Raw genomic sequence first — 14,724 nt, forward strand, 5'->3', positions numbered from 1 at the left:
CCCCCCCCCCCCCCCCCCCCCCCCCCCCCCCCCCCCACCCCCCCCCCCCCCCCCCCCCAAAAAAAAAAAAAAGTTGAAACCTCTCCTTAATTCTAGTAACATGAATGGTATATTGAGGATTACCCTGATCAAATTACCTCCCTTGTGGATTTCAATATTAAATAAACTTAGTCTAATTTTATTTTTTAAAATTGCATGTTGCTTGTCTATTTGATTTTACATTTAGAATGTGTTACTCCGTAGTCTTTCAAAACTTGACCATTTATTTCTTCTGGATTTTGTTTTCAATCACTTTTCTTAAGAATTTTCTTCTTTCTTCACCAATCATTTCTATGGGAAGTTAATATTAATAATACTTTTAGTTGTCCTCTTATAATTGAAATTATGCTTATTCAGTAGATAGTGAACTCTGGGAGCTAGTGGTAGAGGTCGGGAGGGTGAATGACAGGATGATGAGCATTAAGCTAGTTGTTGGAGGGCTTACTCTTAATGTTATGAGTGCTTACGCACTGCAAATGGGCTTGGACGAGGAGGTCAAAAAGCACTTCTTGGAGGTTTTGGACGAGGTCATACGATGTATCCTTCTCACTGAGATAATATTTTTAGGAGGAGATTCCAATGGCTAGACCGGGACAACTTCTATGGGCTTTGATGATGTGCATGGAAATTTCGGTTTTGGGGATAGAAATTTAGGAGTTGCACGTTTGGACTTTGCAAGAGCCTTGATTTGGTGATAGTTAACTCATGTTTTCAGTAAGAGGAGCACTTGGTCACTTCTTGAAGTATGGTGGACTACCTACTCTTTAGGAAGAGTAATAAAGGTTTAGACAAGGACTGCAAAGTTATTTTGAGTGAGAACCTTAAAACCCAACACAAACTCTCAGTAGTGGATCTAGAGATTAAAAGAAATAGGACGAAGAGGGCTTTGTATGGCCAACCAAGAATTAAGTGGGGTGGATGGGGGGATTTCTTAAGGATAAAATCCAAGAGTTGAGAGAGAAGTTTATGGCTATGGGGGCATGGGAGAGTAGTGGGGACGCTGAAAGTATGTGGAGTAGGACAATTACTTGTATTAGGGAAGGAACTAAGGAGATGTTAGGGGTATTGAAGAGAAATTTTGGTGGGCATAGACAAAACATGAGGTGGAATAGAGAGTATTGAAGCCAAGAAGGTTGCTTACAGGAAGTTCAACAACAACATACCCCATGAAATCCCACAAAGTGTGGTATGAGGAGGGTAGAGTGTAAACAGGCTTTAGTGATGTTCTGAAAGATCCTCGACTCAAACAAATCAAATTGTAATTAAAAGAAAAATGGCAGGGGAGAGAAACATGACAACAAATAGCTTATGGAAAGTTCGTAGAGACAAAATACAAGGAGGAGAAGACAACGAATAGGGAGAGGTATAAGGAAGCAAGGATAGTGGTCACGACGACTAAAATGACATTATTCTAATGCTTGTACGAAGAACTAGAGGACATAGGTGGGGAAAATATTGTATAGGCTCTCCAAGACCATAGAAAGGAGGACATGTGATCTAGACCCAAGTGAGGTGCATTAAAGACGACGATGGTTAAGTATTGGTGAAGAAGGTTCTCATAAATCGAAGATGGCGGACTTACTTCCATAAACTCCTAAATGAAGTGGGGACAGGAATGTTGTGCAAAGATCTAAGAGTTTTCTTTTCTTCTATATAAATTCAATTGCTTCAACACATGTATCAAAAGCTATTTGTAACGACATGTGGTTAAGATTAACCAGCTGGCTTGTGGAAAAACAAGATTCTACAATTCTCATAGCGAAAAGTGTGTGTAAATATTTTATCCATTCTCACAGAAATGCTGGCCCTTCCGTACTTGTTCTAACACTCCATTTAGGGAAGTGAAAGGGTGTATTTGTGTGGGGGTGGGGGTGGGGAGTTAATGATTTAGTTCTTGTGTTACATTGTGGTTTACTCAAAAGGCATTGTTGGAATCGGAGATTACAAAATGGTTGTGAGAAATATGGGAGAAGAATATTATTAAATTGTGTATCTACATTATTACATTGAGGCCCTAATTATAGACACTACATTAGGATCTTTTTCTAAATAAGATTCTATATACTATTCCTACTCCTATTCTTATTCTAAGTAGGATTGTATATACTATTATTGTTCCGATTCATATTCTAGCACTCCCCCTCAAGCTAGTGCATACAAGTCATATGTACCTAGCTTGATACAAATGTAGTTAATACAAGGACCGATAAGGGGCTTGGTGAGATATTTGCTTGTTGATCACTCAACTTCACAACATTGGTAGTCAATCTCAATGTGCTTAGTCCTCTCATGAAATACTGGATTTGATGCTTAGTGTCGATAAAATACAGAGTGATAAATTCCTGAATTATAGTGTTGCACTTCCCAAATCAAGCTTGAGAAGACTGTTTCAGACCATAGAGCGACTTACGTAATTGACATACAAGGCTACCAAACTCTCCTGAGCAACAAAATTAGGTGGTTGCTCCATATAGACTTTTCACAATGCAGCGGTCACCGGAAAGTGCTCAAAATCTGGTATAAGATATATGGATCGTCTTGGAACCAATAGATGAGTTGATATTAAATAAGAAAGTCATTGAAAAACTGGTTGTAACATGCTTATGCGTCGGAGTATTAGATTTGATGGCGGAAAATGGTCACAATATGAGAAATGAAATTATATGGATAGGGTCGGAATGATGGCACGACCCTACACAAATAAGAAAGTAGTCAACGAAAAGAATGGTGCTATGCAAATCAAATATGAAAAAGTAGTCACCAGAAAGATGGCACGGTGCTACATAAATTAAACATGAAAAAGTAGTCACTAGAAAAATGGCATAGTGCTACACACAAATTAAATACGAAAAAAGTAGTCACCGGAAAGATGGCACGGTCTACACAAAATAAAGTAGTCACCGAGATGATGGCACCATTCTACACAAGAAAGTAGTGCAAATCAAATATGAAAAAGTAGTCACCGGAAATATGGCATGGTGCTATATATATTGAACATGAAAAAGTAGTCACCAGAAAAATAGCATAGTGCTACACACAAATTAAATATGAAAAAAGTAGTCACCGGAAAATGGCACAGTCTACACGAAATAAAGTAGTCACCGAAATGATGGCACGGTTCTACACAAAATAAAGTAGTCACCGGAAGGATGACATAGTGCTGCACAAAATAAAGTAGTCACCGGAATGATGACACGGTGCTACATAAATCAAATATAAGAAAGTAGTCACCGGAAAGATGACACAGTGTTACACAAATTAAATATAAGAAAGTAGTCACCGGAATGATGTCACGGTGTTACACAAAGCAGATATGAGAAAGTAGTCACCAGAAAGATGGCATGGTGTTACACAAACACTAGCGGATACGGGTTGACACAAAACAACCTTAGAAAGTCACCAGAAATTGACGCACGGTGACCTTTTTGACTAAGTTTTCTTCCCCTGAATATGTCAATATGGGGTTCATGCATATGTCATTGGCCCTAATTTGTTAACATAACCAATGGCCAGACGGGCAACATATATGGGTCATAGCCACCCACCGGCAGCGGAAGCTGTTTTTTTTTTAAATTTTCTACCAAGATTGTAGAAGCTCTTATACCATATGAGAGATATTGGAAAAAATATTATTGAATTACATTGAGACCCTATTTATAGACACTATAATAGGCTCTTTTTCCAACTAGGACATTTCATTATAATCTTTTTTCAAATAGGATTCTATATACTATTTCTGCTCCAATTCCTATTCTAAACAGGACTGTATATAATATTATTGTTCCTATTTATATTCTAACACTGGTAATGGAATAAATCCAAGTGGGGCTAGTGTTTGCTTGCCTGTAGTTTGAGGAGAGGAATTTAGAATTGGGTCACTGGTGTTTTCAAGGGGCGAATGGAAAGGAGTCTAGTTTGTAGGGCTAGCTTGGGTCCGTGTGAATTGATGGTATGTTTGGGTGGATAGATGAGGAGAGGTCTATGGTATAAAATGGTGACAAATATATTTTTTAGTATGACAGTATTCTTGTTTCACTTTCTCCATTACTGATTTCTGAAACTGGAGATTATGTGGCTAACTTGTTCAAAATTGACATGCAATCAAGTGCTCAGTTCTTACCAATTGTTAAGATATATGTTGGATTGCAGGGGGGACATTTTTATGGGATCTATAGAAAAGTTCAGCTAAAGCCACTACAGTGGGTTAAAGTGCCTAAATCTAATGGTGAAGGTGAAGAAGAAAGACCTACTGAAGCTCTTATGGTTCTAAAATATGGAGGTGTTCTCACTCATGCTGGAAGAAAGCAGGTTCGACTACACAGTAATATTTAGTTTAATGTTTCCTTCTGTCTTGCCCAACTTTAACCTTTCTTCTTGTTTTTTGAAATTTCTTGGCAGGCTGAAGAGCTTGGAAGATACTTCCGTAATGACATATATCCAGGTTTGGCATGAATTCTTGGACGTCTCACATTTCCAAACTTTTACTCCAAAATTCATATCATGTCATCCTTTTGATAATGTTTTCTGACTTGACATTTAGAAATTTCCAGATAAACTACTTCCTACTTAAACCCCTTGTAAAAGAATGCTGTGTCCAATCTCTGTAGATGCAGATGATTAATGATTTTTGACTGAACTTTTTTTTTCCGCGTTTTGGTCAGTCAGATATCTTGTATTTGGGGTGTGGGGTGAGGTAATGGTTATTGCATATACTATATTCACTCTGATTTGTACCACAGGTGAAGGTACTGGCCTACTTCGTCTTCATAGTACATATCGTCATGACTTAAAGATATACAGCTCAGATGAGGGTCGTGTGCAGGTTTTCTTCTTTTCTCTTCCTAATAAATTATTGAATATTGGAAGTGTCGACTGTTTTTCTCTTTGTTCTCCAATTCTTTTTCCATGTAACTCTTTGGCATGTCAAATTATCTCGTATGAGTTCTCTAGACTATTCAGCTCTTATGTTTGCAAAAAACTATATTTATTTTCTTTTCTAATTGTTGAGTTTGCGTTGTACACAAATTGTTGGTAGATGTCCGCCGCTGCATTTGCCAAAGGTCTACTTGACTTGGAAGGACAATTGACACCTATCCTGGTCTGTATTCATGTTCAAATCTCTGCTTCTTGTATTGAATTCACAACTGAAATTAAATGAAGTATATATTTCTTTTTCACTTGAAGGTATCACTGGTTAGCAAGGATTCATCTATGCTGGATGGGCTTGCCAATGCCAGTGTTGAGATAAAAGAAGCAAAGGTTGTTCTCTTCTTGCATTGAATTATAAGTTTGTTGTTATATTTGAAGATCTATATCTAGTTCTTATTTGAGTTTGTGGTTGTTTTTTTATCTTTAGTTCTTTTTGTGTTCGAGGATACTTCCATTTTCTGATATGGATTTTAGTAGTGAAGAGTTCAAATGATCTAGCAGTAGCCACAGGCTCCAGTGAAAGCTTAAAGTAGTGATCACATAAGCTTAACCTTTTTGAAATTTTTTTACGTACTGTGATCATATTCAAAGAAAGCTGGCTACTGAATTTTCCCCTTTCGTATTAAAACATGAAGTTGTTGTCAAAGAGTGTTATCATATTTGACTTCAATCTGCTTGTGGACATGACCTTACCACCTATGTTCTACCTAAAATAAGTATTCTTTTATGTAAATTGATATGAAGATTACATTGGAACCCAAAGTGCATGCTGCAAATATTTGCTCTATCATGGTGCTATTGTGATGCATTTGAAGCATATGAGAACCATTGGAATTTGATGGTCTAATACCAGAATTAAGGTACTTTTGACAGAGTGGTTTATCGAATGTCAGAGCCTCCTTTTAGCTTTTGAAAATTACTCGATAGTTTAATGATGCAAGTCATAGATAGTAGTAAATCTTCCAGCATATTGCTCCCAATGTGAGGATCTTTAGGACCTATGAATTCTTACAAGTTTGTGATTGTTAAGATAAGCTTTCCCCTTGTTACAGGCGAGGTTGAATGACATAATTACTTCTGGATCAACGACTAGTGGATCTTCAGAAAAGCCTTGGATGGTTGATGGAGGTGGACTCCCACCTAATGCATCTGAACTTATGCCCAAGTTGGTAAGTCTTAATTTGAATGTCCTGATGGATCAATCTTCTTGACAAAATAAACCTCAAGCATCTGCAGCATGTTTTTCATTCTCATTGTTGCATTTTTATCCTGTTTATGCCCCCGCTCCACTTCCTTTCCTTCTCTGTGACATGGTTTATTTTCAAGCTTTTGGATTTGGTTTTTTGGTGTATTCTTTTCTTTTTTTGTTTTTGGTTGCTTTGGGCCTTTCTATTTTCATCATCTCAAATCTGTCTTGCAATCAGGTGAAATTGACTAAGATGGTGACAGAACAAGTGAAGCTGCTTGCTAAGTATGAAGATGAAGAACTCGCAGAGACAAGTTCCTATGATGTGATTCCTCCATATGATCAAGCTAAAGCACTTGGTAAAACAAATATAGATGTTGATCGTATTGCTGCAGGCTTACCTTGTGGCAGTGAGGGATTTCTACTCATGTATGTGCGTTGGAGAAAACTTGAGAGAGATTTATATAATGAACGCAAAGAGTAAGCTGTTTCTAGTTGAATTTAACTTCTTTTATAATTGAATATTTTATAGCTACTCAGACCTGTAGATACTTTGCGATTGTCCTTCATTGAATCTGTGCTATTGATTTTTTTTATTAAAGTGGTATCTTTATTGCTTATATTCTCCCTAACACACTATTCAATTACAGTCGTTATGATATCACTCAAATTCCAGATGTTTATGACTCTTGCAAGTAAGTCAGCTCTCTGACATGCCTTATCGCTTTCTTAATGCAAAAAAACATGAAGGATTTTCTTCATTTAAGTTCCACTGAAAGACCATAATATACATAGTGTCTGTTTTAGTTATTTTCTGAATTATTTCACAGGTATGATCGTGTGCACAACTCACATCTAAAGCTAGAGGATTTGGATGAACTCTTTGAAGTTGCAAAGGTACAAACAAGTTAGAAAAAAGTGTACTGTTTTGAGCTCCCCAAGTTTTTTCTCAGTAGTGACAAATAATTGTGATGGTGCTGTTGATTTAGTGGCTTATCTTTAGGCTACTAGTTTCCTGTGTACATTGTCTATGTTGTCGTACAATGAGGATTTTGCAGTGTTTACTTAAGAGTAAGCATGTCTAACTCCTATAAAATATTATTCTGCTTTTGTCTTTCAGCTCCTCGCAGACGGTGTTATTCCCAATGAGTATGGGATCAATCCAAAGCAGAAGCTGAAGATTGGATCAAAAGTAAAGTTCTTCAGAGCTATTTGCATTTTTCACATTTTTCCTCTGTGAGTTAGAATAATTTATACCTACTTCTTGTCTACCTATTACATGTACTGTCACTGATGACCCAAAATTAATTTTTAGTCTTAAGAGTGAACAAAGAAGTGGATGGACTTGGAAAGACAGTTTTGGTATGTCTCTTAGCTTGCAGAGTTACCTTCTGCTTCTGTTAGGGTATATCTAGATGGAATCCTCTGCCCCTATGCCTCTAGTCAAATAATAGTGTGCGCTACAACCTAGAACATCTGGTTTATGAGTTAAAGAGTGTTGAGGTTTACCACTGTATATTGAGGCAAGGAATGCAAGCAAGTTCATGTGGATGACTTTTTTGCTTGCTGGTCTGACTATGCTAAAAATTAACATAAAGTAGCTCTGAGTATGGTCAGGAGTCCCTTTAATTACATTTAAATCATATATCTGGTAGACCTTTGCTTTATTGTAAATGAAAGCTACATAGAGACTTGAATACATCATCTAAGATTTTGACATTTTAGATTGCTCGCCGATTGTTGGGTAAAATTTTGATTGATCTGAGGAATACTCGGGAAGAAGCTCTAAGCGTTGCTGACTTGAAGAGTAGTCAAGACCACGATTCAGCAGTGAATGAGACGGGGAATGAAGATTCAGAATATCATCCCAAGCTTAACAATAGGAGTGATCACAACCTTAAAAAAAGAGGTAGCTTCACCAGTGAAAAATCAACAGACCAGGATGATGATGAGGACAAAGAGACCAAGTACCGGTTAGATCCAAAGTATGTGGTCTTTATCATTAATAAATAAAGATGTTTGCTGAATCCGTATTTCATCTTATGGACATTTAGACATTGCTCCAAAAATAAAGGAAAATCTGCTAATACTTCTACTATATTATTTGTGATGTTTTCTGATTTTCTTTTGTCAGGTATGCAAATGTGAGGACACCAGAAAGACATGTGCGGACACGCCTTTACTTTACATCAGTGAGTGAAAACCTCCAATTGAGTGTTGTAATTATTTCTAGTTTTCTACTGTATTGTGCATCAACTGCCAGTGCTTTTCTTCCATTCTTCCTCTTAATCCTGAACCCTACATCCTTAATTTTCTAGCTATAACTGGCTAAACATAAAAACAAAAAGTATAACACGTAGAAATATGACAGTCCATAAATATAAATAACGGTGGCGATACATGTTTAAAGGTGTGAATGAGAAATGAAGGGTTGTGACTTTTCCGAAGAGTTGTCCTTTACGAAAGGTTGTGTCTTTTCTAAAGGGTTGTGACCGTTCTTAAAGGTTGTGCCTTTTCCAAAGGGTTTTGACCTTTCTAAAAGGTTGTCCCTTTTCCAAAGGATTGTGACCTCTCTGATAAGGCACAATTAACACATTTTCATACTACCCTTTTTGTTGGCTATAAATAGAGGGGTTTTCTCTCATTTTTCTGCATCGAATTTTCCTTCTCTTTCATACATTTTCTTTAACGAAATAGAGGTTTTATGTGATCTCGTTGCTACTATTTGAGTTTGACGAAGTTATCGAAGTTTGAGGTACCATTACTTCTTTAATAGTTTATCCGTCTTATCTTGGGAGGAAATAATCCACAACCTCGGGTACAGTGAGCGGATTAAATTCCTTAAGGACACAGTTAGTTCTGTGGACTCGGATAGTAAATTTTTTCATCTTAATTGTTTCTGGTTTACCATTCTGAATACAGGATATAACAAGCTTAATGAATTTAGTTATTTTTTCCTATATTTGTTTTTATCTAACTGTGAGAAGTAAATGAACAACTGTTGTCTCCTAACAATATTAGAATATGAGTTTAGTTTCTCATTGAATTCAATGCATTCGAAGAAAAAATAGAGTATGATGGAAACTGGATTTTATTTTAGCAAGAGATGGTACAAATCTGATTTGAAAGGTTATGGGAAATTAATGGATGCGTGGTTGACACTTCACCTTGCTGTCATTTTATCTCAAACAAGAAAAGTTACTTGTATGGCATCATTGCTCGCAGATAGATATGATTCAATGGGAGTTAAAATTGGGTTCTATCTTTATTTTTCATTATGTGATGATCACAAAATATATTTTTATTATTAATAATTTGTATTCTGTTTGGAAACTACTATAATTTTCTACTTATTGTGAAATTTGATTGTGTCTGATTTTCAGAGACTAAAATCTTTTGATTTTCTACTCCTTTGGTTTGAAGAATGTAAAAACTTTACCTGATAAATTAGACTGTACATTTGGTTCGAAGAATATAAAAACTTCACCAATTTATTGAACACACTATTTGAATGAATATTCCGACTTGAAGGGTATAAAAACTTCGTCAGGAATATTAAGGCTAAACGATTTGAAGAATATAAAAACTTCATCATTAACTAGAAACAGTGTTATATTTATGGTTTGTGGAGATTATAAACTCTTGGTTTTCTATTCCATCTGAATCTAAAACTTATTTGAAGTCATAAAAACTTCATGAGCATTGAAAGTTCATTCAGTTGACAACTTGAAGAATATAAAAACTTCATAGTTAACTAGAAACAAGTTGTACAAAGATTCAGTCTTTATTGTTAGTATTCTAAATACTAAATGTGACAGAAGGAAAAAAATACTAGTGAGATAAAATTAGTGATTTTGTGCCACCTATGGCTGTCTCTATGGATTATACTTTGACATTTTGTAAAGATTGTCAAAGGGAATTGAAGCACTAACAATTTTTTTGTAGAATATAATTTCCAAAAGAGACTTCATGATGACAATGTGTATTTCGATGGTATACAACTTGAAAGCATGGAAAGAAAATATGTGGAAAATTATTTTCAAGTACTTGAAAAATATTTTTGAGCATGTTTACAATGTGGGGTTCTTTGCTTGTGATAAAGACCAAATTCGATTTGGTTTCTGATTTAAATGTTGAAGCACAAGACATAAAATTCAATGAAATTCGTGTATTATGTTAGACCCACAAAATTCTTGGAGTATATTTGATATTGTGGGCCTAATTAGAGAAGGAGTAGATAGATCATCAAAGGAAATGGGACTATGGCCGAGGACAAGTCATTGTGACGGTAACTCTACTTAGAAGACTAGAGATCCCAAGATCTAGGTTCAAGGAGATCAAACAGAGTCATTGATGACGGTTCAACATTATCAAAATTATTTTATGGTCCATTCTCATGATGAGGCAATGTTCAGTAACAAGGATAAAGGCTTTAAGACTTTATAATGATTTCTAAATTTGATACATGGTATATCAAATGGTGTATCTACGGGATAACACATTTAGATATCAGCTATGTAAGTGTGAAGTGTAAGCTGCTTCAAGGAAAATTTGGTAAGACCAATTCTCTACGCACTTATAAACCAAGACGTGTTCATGACTGAAACGAACAAAACAATGAGAACCAAAAAATAGTTAAAGGGTTGATTGTGTGAGTTATGTTGTCTAGATATATACCAAAGCTCGACGGTTCAAAGATATCAAATCTACCGATTGACCGAGTATATCCGATATACATTCATTATAGAAAGTTTAAAGGGAAAATCCTTACTTATGAATCACACAGTTTTTCATGCATATGTTTCAACGATAGTCATTCCCCATTTATGTGGGGAATTGTTGGGTTTTAAAGGTGTGAATGAGAAATGAAAGGGTTGTGATTTTTCGAAGAGTTGTCCTTTACGAAAGGTTGTGCCTTTTCTAAAGGGTTGTGACTGTTTTCAAAGGTTGTGACCTTTCTAAAAGGTTGTCCCTTTTCCAAAGGGTTGTGACCTCTCCGATAAGGCACAATTAACACTTTTTCATACTACCCTTTGTTGACTCTAAATAGAGAGATTTTTCTCTCAATTTTCTGCATCAAATTTTCCCTTCATTTTATACATTTTCTTAAAAACGAAATAGAGCCTTTGTGTGACCTCGTTGCTGCTATTTGAGTTCGACGAAGTTATCGAACTTTGAGGTACCGCTACTTCTTTATCAGTTTATCTGTTTTATCTTGGGAGGAAATAATCCACAACCTCGGGTACAACGATGGGATTAAATTCCTTAAGGACACACAATCATTTTTGTGGACTCAGATAGTTTATTTATGTAAAGTCATGCTGAAATAGCAGGGAGCAAAGTTCAAGTCAACTTTTATGTGGTCTAACATGAATGGTTTTCACCTGATTCTGACTTTTAAAGTCTGGGGAAAACACTTGATGCCAGCAGCAGGATGAAGTGATGATGTTACATGAAGTGCCTCAAAAACCTTTTCTTATCTTTCTTCAACTGGCTTTACGTTATGTTACAAACTCTATATTCCCATAGCTTTGTATTTCCTTCCTTAAAATATCGATTCTACTAATTTTCTGATTAAATTATTGTTTAATTCTTGTAGTGCTTTTCAATCTTTGTTTTTTTTCTTGTCTTGTCTGTTTTAGATTTACCATTAATTTTAATTTGTATTATTTATCTTCCCTTGTTTAACATTCTAGTTTTACAATTGTTTGATGGCCAGGAGTCACATATACATTCCTTGATGAATGTTATTCGTTACTGCAACTTGAATGAGTCTCTTCATGGAGAGGCCAGCCTTGTGTGTGACAATGCTTTAGATCGCTTGTTCAGAACCAAGGAGCTTGACTACATGAGTCATATTGTATTGAGGATGTTTGAGAACACAGAGGTTGGTACAACCTAGTGATCCTTAACTGAGGCACAAATAAAAACAAACCACAGTATTACTAGTTACTGAAGTGTATACCTGTCTTTTTTTTTGCTTCCGTAGAATTGATTTGAAGTTAAAAACCTGCTTTACTTTGTGTTTTGAGAAGGTAGTGATGGTGCATCATTGCCTCTTCCTCTTGTTCTTGCTATTTCACAAATAACAAGTGTTATCTTGAATGTGAGGTGTATAAGAACTGAGAATAACTTTCAACCTTTTCATTTATATTCGATAAGATAAAAAGGTGTTCTTTCCAAACCTATTCAGCATAATAAGACCCTCTGCCTTCTTCGTTGGTATAAAGTCAGGTATGATTCTTGATTTTAATGGACATAGGGTATGGATCAATGGAAAAGATAATGCAGCTAAATAAATATGCATTATTTTGAGACCTAAGAATTGATTAAAATAGGCAACTTAATACAAGTATAAATCCAGCAGATTTAACATCTTCCAGTGTTCCCATTCAAACTGTGTTCAAAAGGCAACTTGTTTCGACGGAAATATTTTTTTGGCTATTAGAAGTAAATGTGTGAAGTACAAATCAAGATTTGTGTTTTCTTATGTTGGAAATGAGAAACTCATGTGGGAAATGTCTACCGGATTCATTTCCTATCTTTATTTGTTTTAGGTGGCTTTGGAAGACCCAAAAAGGTTTCGCATAGAAATGACTTTCAGCCGTGGAGCAGATCTATCATCATTAGAGGTACTTTGTATCCTTTTCAAGTAATAAAAAAAGATATCTGTATCCACACTCTGTGAAGTCCTAGAGTTATTCTCACGTATGGTCACACAACTGTATCCACTATAACAATAAAGTCATATTTTGTCACATTAAAGTAATTGAACTTTTTTATTTTTTTTTATTTTTTATAACCGAGAAATCCGTCTGTGACCCGCCCTTTGGATCAATCATAGCCTTCTAAACTCGGTGGATAATGGGCCCGCCCCTCTACCCTTCTCCACTTAAATACCGGGTTTCGCTTTGCATGGTGTGGGGCTTGAACCTGCGACCTAAGCCACAAATCCTCCACTTTTTGCCACTTGAGCTAGGCCTTGGGGGCTGAACTTTACCCACTATAAAATAGTAAATTCTCTAAATTTACCCACTATAACAACAAAACGTACCCATCAAGGTGACTTTACAGATACAATTGGTAATATTTTGTGATTTTACTGGTTTTAATGTGAAGAAAAGTAGTTCTGTGGTGTTATAGTGGATATATTTCTGTTAGCGACTGCAAGTGAAATTAAAACCGTGTTTCATTGAAGGTCTAATAATTTCTGAATAGTGCTCACAGTAGAAGCACACTCACATTGATAAGTTTGCAGAAATTCGAGTCGTTTGATTTAGTTTGTTTGCATGCAGAAAAATGATAAGGAAGCGAGTTCATGGCATCAGGAGCACATATTGCCAGTTATGGTTCCTGAAAGGCTTCAAGAAGTGGGATCACATCTTACATGGGATAATATGGAAAATATGATTCATCCATTCGCCATGCCGGCTGAAGATTTCCCCCCACCATCAACCCCTCAAGGTTTCTCAGGCTACTTTTCAAAAAGTGCATTAGTTCTAGAGCGCCTCGCTAACTTATGGTCCTTTCACAAGTATGGGAACTCTAATGGCAAGTAGTGCCTTCCTTTTTGTTTTCCCTTTTCGTTTACTCTAACCGAGGTTTGAGATTGTCGTATTGAGGAATCAATAGTAGCTGGAGAGTTCTGGGAAAACATTATTGAAAATGTCTTCCTTTTTTCCTTGATACCATCATTATCATTCATTCATATAAGTAATGGAAAGTTTTGCAATGAACCGCCACCTCACATAAATGTTTAGAGAATCAGCCTAAAACTGATTTACTTGAGATTCTTAGCAGTCTCTTGTGTATATGCTGATGTTCTAGAGAGAATAAATTATATGATCACCCATTATAGCAAATTATCTATGAGTCTTGTTTTTTTTTTTTTTATACAAACAAATTCACTTAACTGATATTTTTTTTTTTTACAATGTAAAGTAAGTAGTTGTTTCCGAAAGACCATCATATATCTTTTCTTCAGTGAAGAAACGGTAGAGAAAGATTAGAAATATTATGCAACTTCGGCACTATTTAATTCTTTTTTTTGCACGGATTGTTTCTTGAAAAAAATATGTTTATAAAATTAATTAAATAAAAGAATATATTATAAGGATAAATATTAATTTTATATATATATATATATATATATTTTATATTAATAATAATTATGTCAAAAGAAATGTTAAACAAAATGAAGCATAATATCATTACCACAAAGGAAGTAAGTGTCATAAATCAAACTTGAAACGAAATTTATGTTTATGGTACCACGTAGGGATGTACAAAATCGAACCGAGAATCGAATTAAATTGTAAATCAAGTCAAATCGGAAAAAAAATCGACTAGTAGTTTGATTTGACTTGGTTTGGTATTGAAAAAAAAAATCCAACTATATTTGGGTTGGTTTGGTTTTAACTAAAAAAAATCAACCCGAGACCAAACCAACCCGACATTATATAGATAATTTTAAAATTTTATTTTATACACAAAAATATTTACTTTGATATAATTTTTAAATATTTCTTATATTTTTTCATAGTTTTTATCTTTTAATATATTATTTCAAG

The 14,724-nt window shown here is 35.3% G+C and overlaps 1 protein-coding gene across 1 annotated transcript in view; it reads left to right on the forward strand.

Moving 5' to 3' along the window:
• The window catches only part of LOC102605704 (inositol hexakisphosphate and diphosphoinositol-pentakisphosphate kinase 2-like), a 24,161-nt gene extending 10,271 nt beyond the window's left edge, over window positions 1-13,890 (forward strand). Inside the window, exons 15-29 of the mRNA XM_015315490.1 lie at window positions 4,189-4,347; window positions 4,438-4,480; window positions 4,779-4,861; window positions 5,075-5,137; window positions 5,224-5,298; window positions 6,021-6,137; window positions 6,393-6,634; window positions 6,805-6,849; window positions 6,985-7,051; window positions 7,275-7,346; window positions 7,880-8,139; window positions 8,289-8,346; window positions 11,874-12,041; window positions 12,712-12,786; window positions 13,450-13,890. Coding sequence (XP_015170976.1) covers window positions 4,189-4,347; window positions 4,438-4,480; window positions 4,779-4,861; window positions 5,075-5,137; window positions 5,224-5,298; window positions 6,021-6,137; window positions 6,393-6,634; window positions 6,805-6,849; window positions 6,985-7,051; window positions 7,275-7,346; window positions 7,880-8,139; window positions 8,289-8,346; window positions 11,874-12,041; window positions 12,712-12,786; window positions 13,450-13,713 — 1,791 coding nt within the window. The 3' untranslated portion in view covers window positions 13,714-13,890. The remainder of the gene's footprint in view (window positions 1-4,188; window positions 4,348-4,437; window positions 4,481-4,778; window positions 4,862-5,074; window positions 5,138-5,223; window positions 5,299-6,020; window positions 6,138-6,392; window positions 6,635-6,804; window positions 6,850-6,984; window positions 7,052-7,274; window positions 7,347-7,879; window positions 8,140-8,288; window positions 8,347-11,873; window positions 12,042-12,711; window positions 12,787-13,449) is intronic.
• The last annotated feature ends 834 nt before the right edge of the window (window positions 13,891-14,724 follow it).

Source organism: Solanum tuberosum, unplaced genomic scaffold (assembly GCF_000226075.1).
Source record: "Solanum tuberosum cultivar DM 1-3 516 R44 unplaced genomic scaffold, SolTub_3.0 scf00369, whole genome shotgun sequence".
In the NCBI taxonomy this organism is placed as follows: Eukaryota; Viridiplantae; Streptophyta; class Magnoliopsida; order Solanales; family Solanaceae; genus Solanum; species Solanum tuberosum.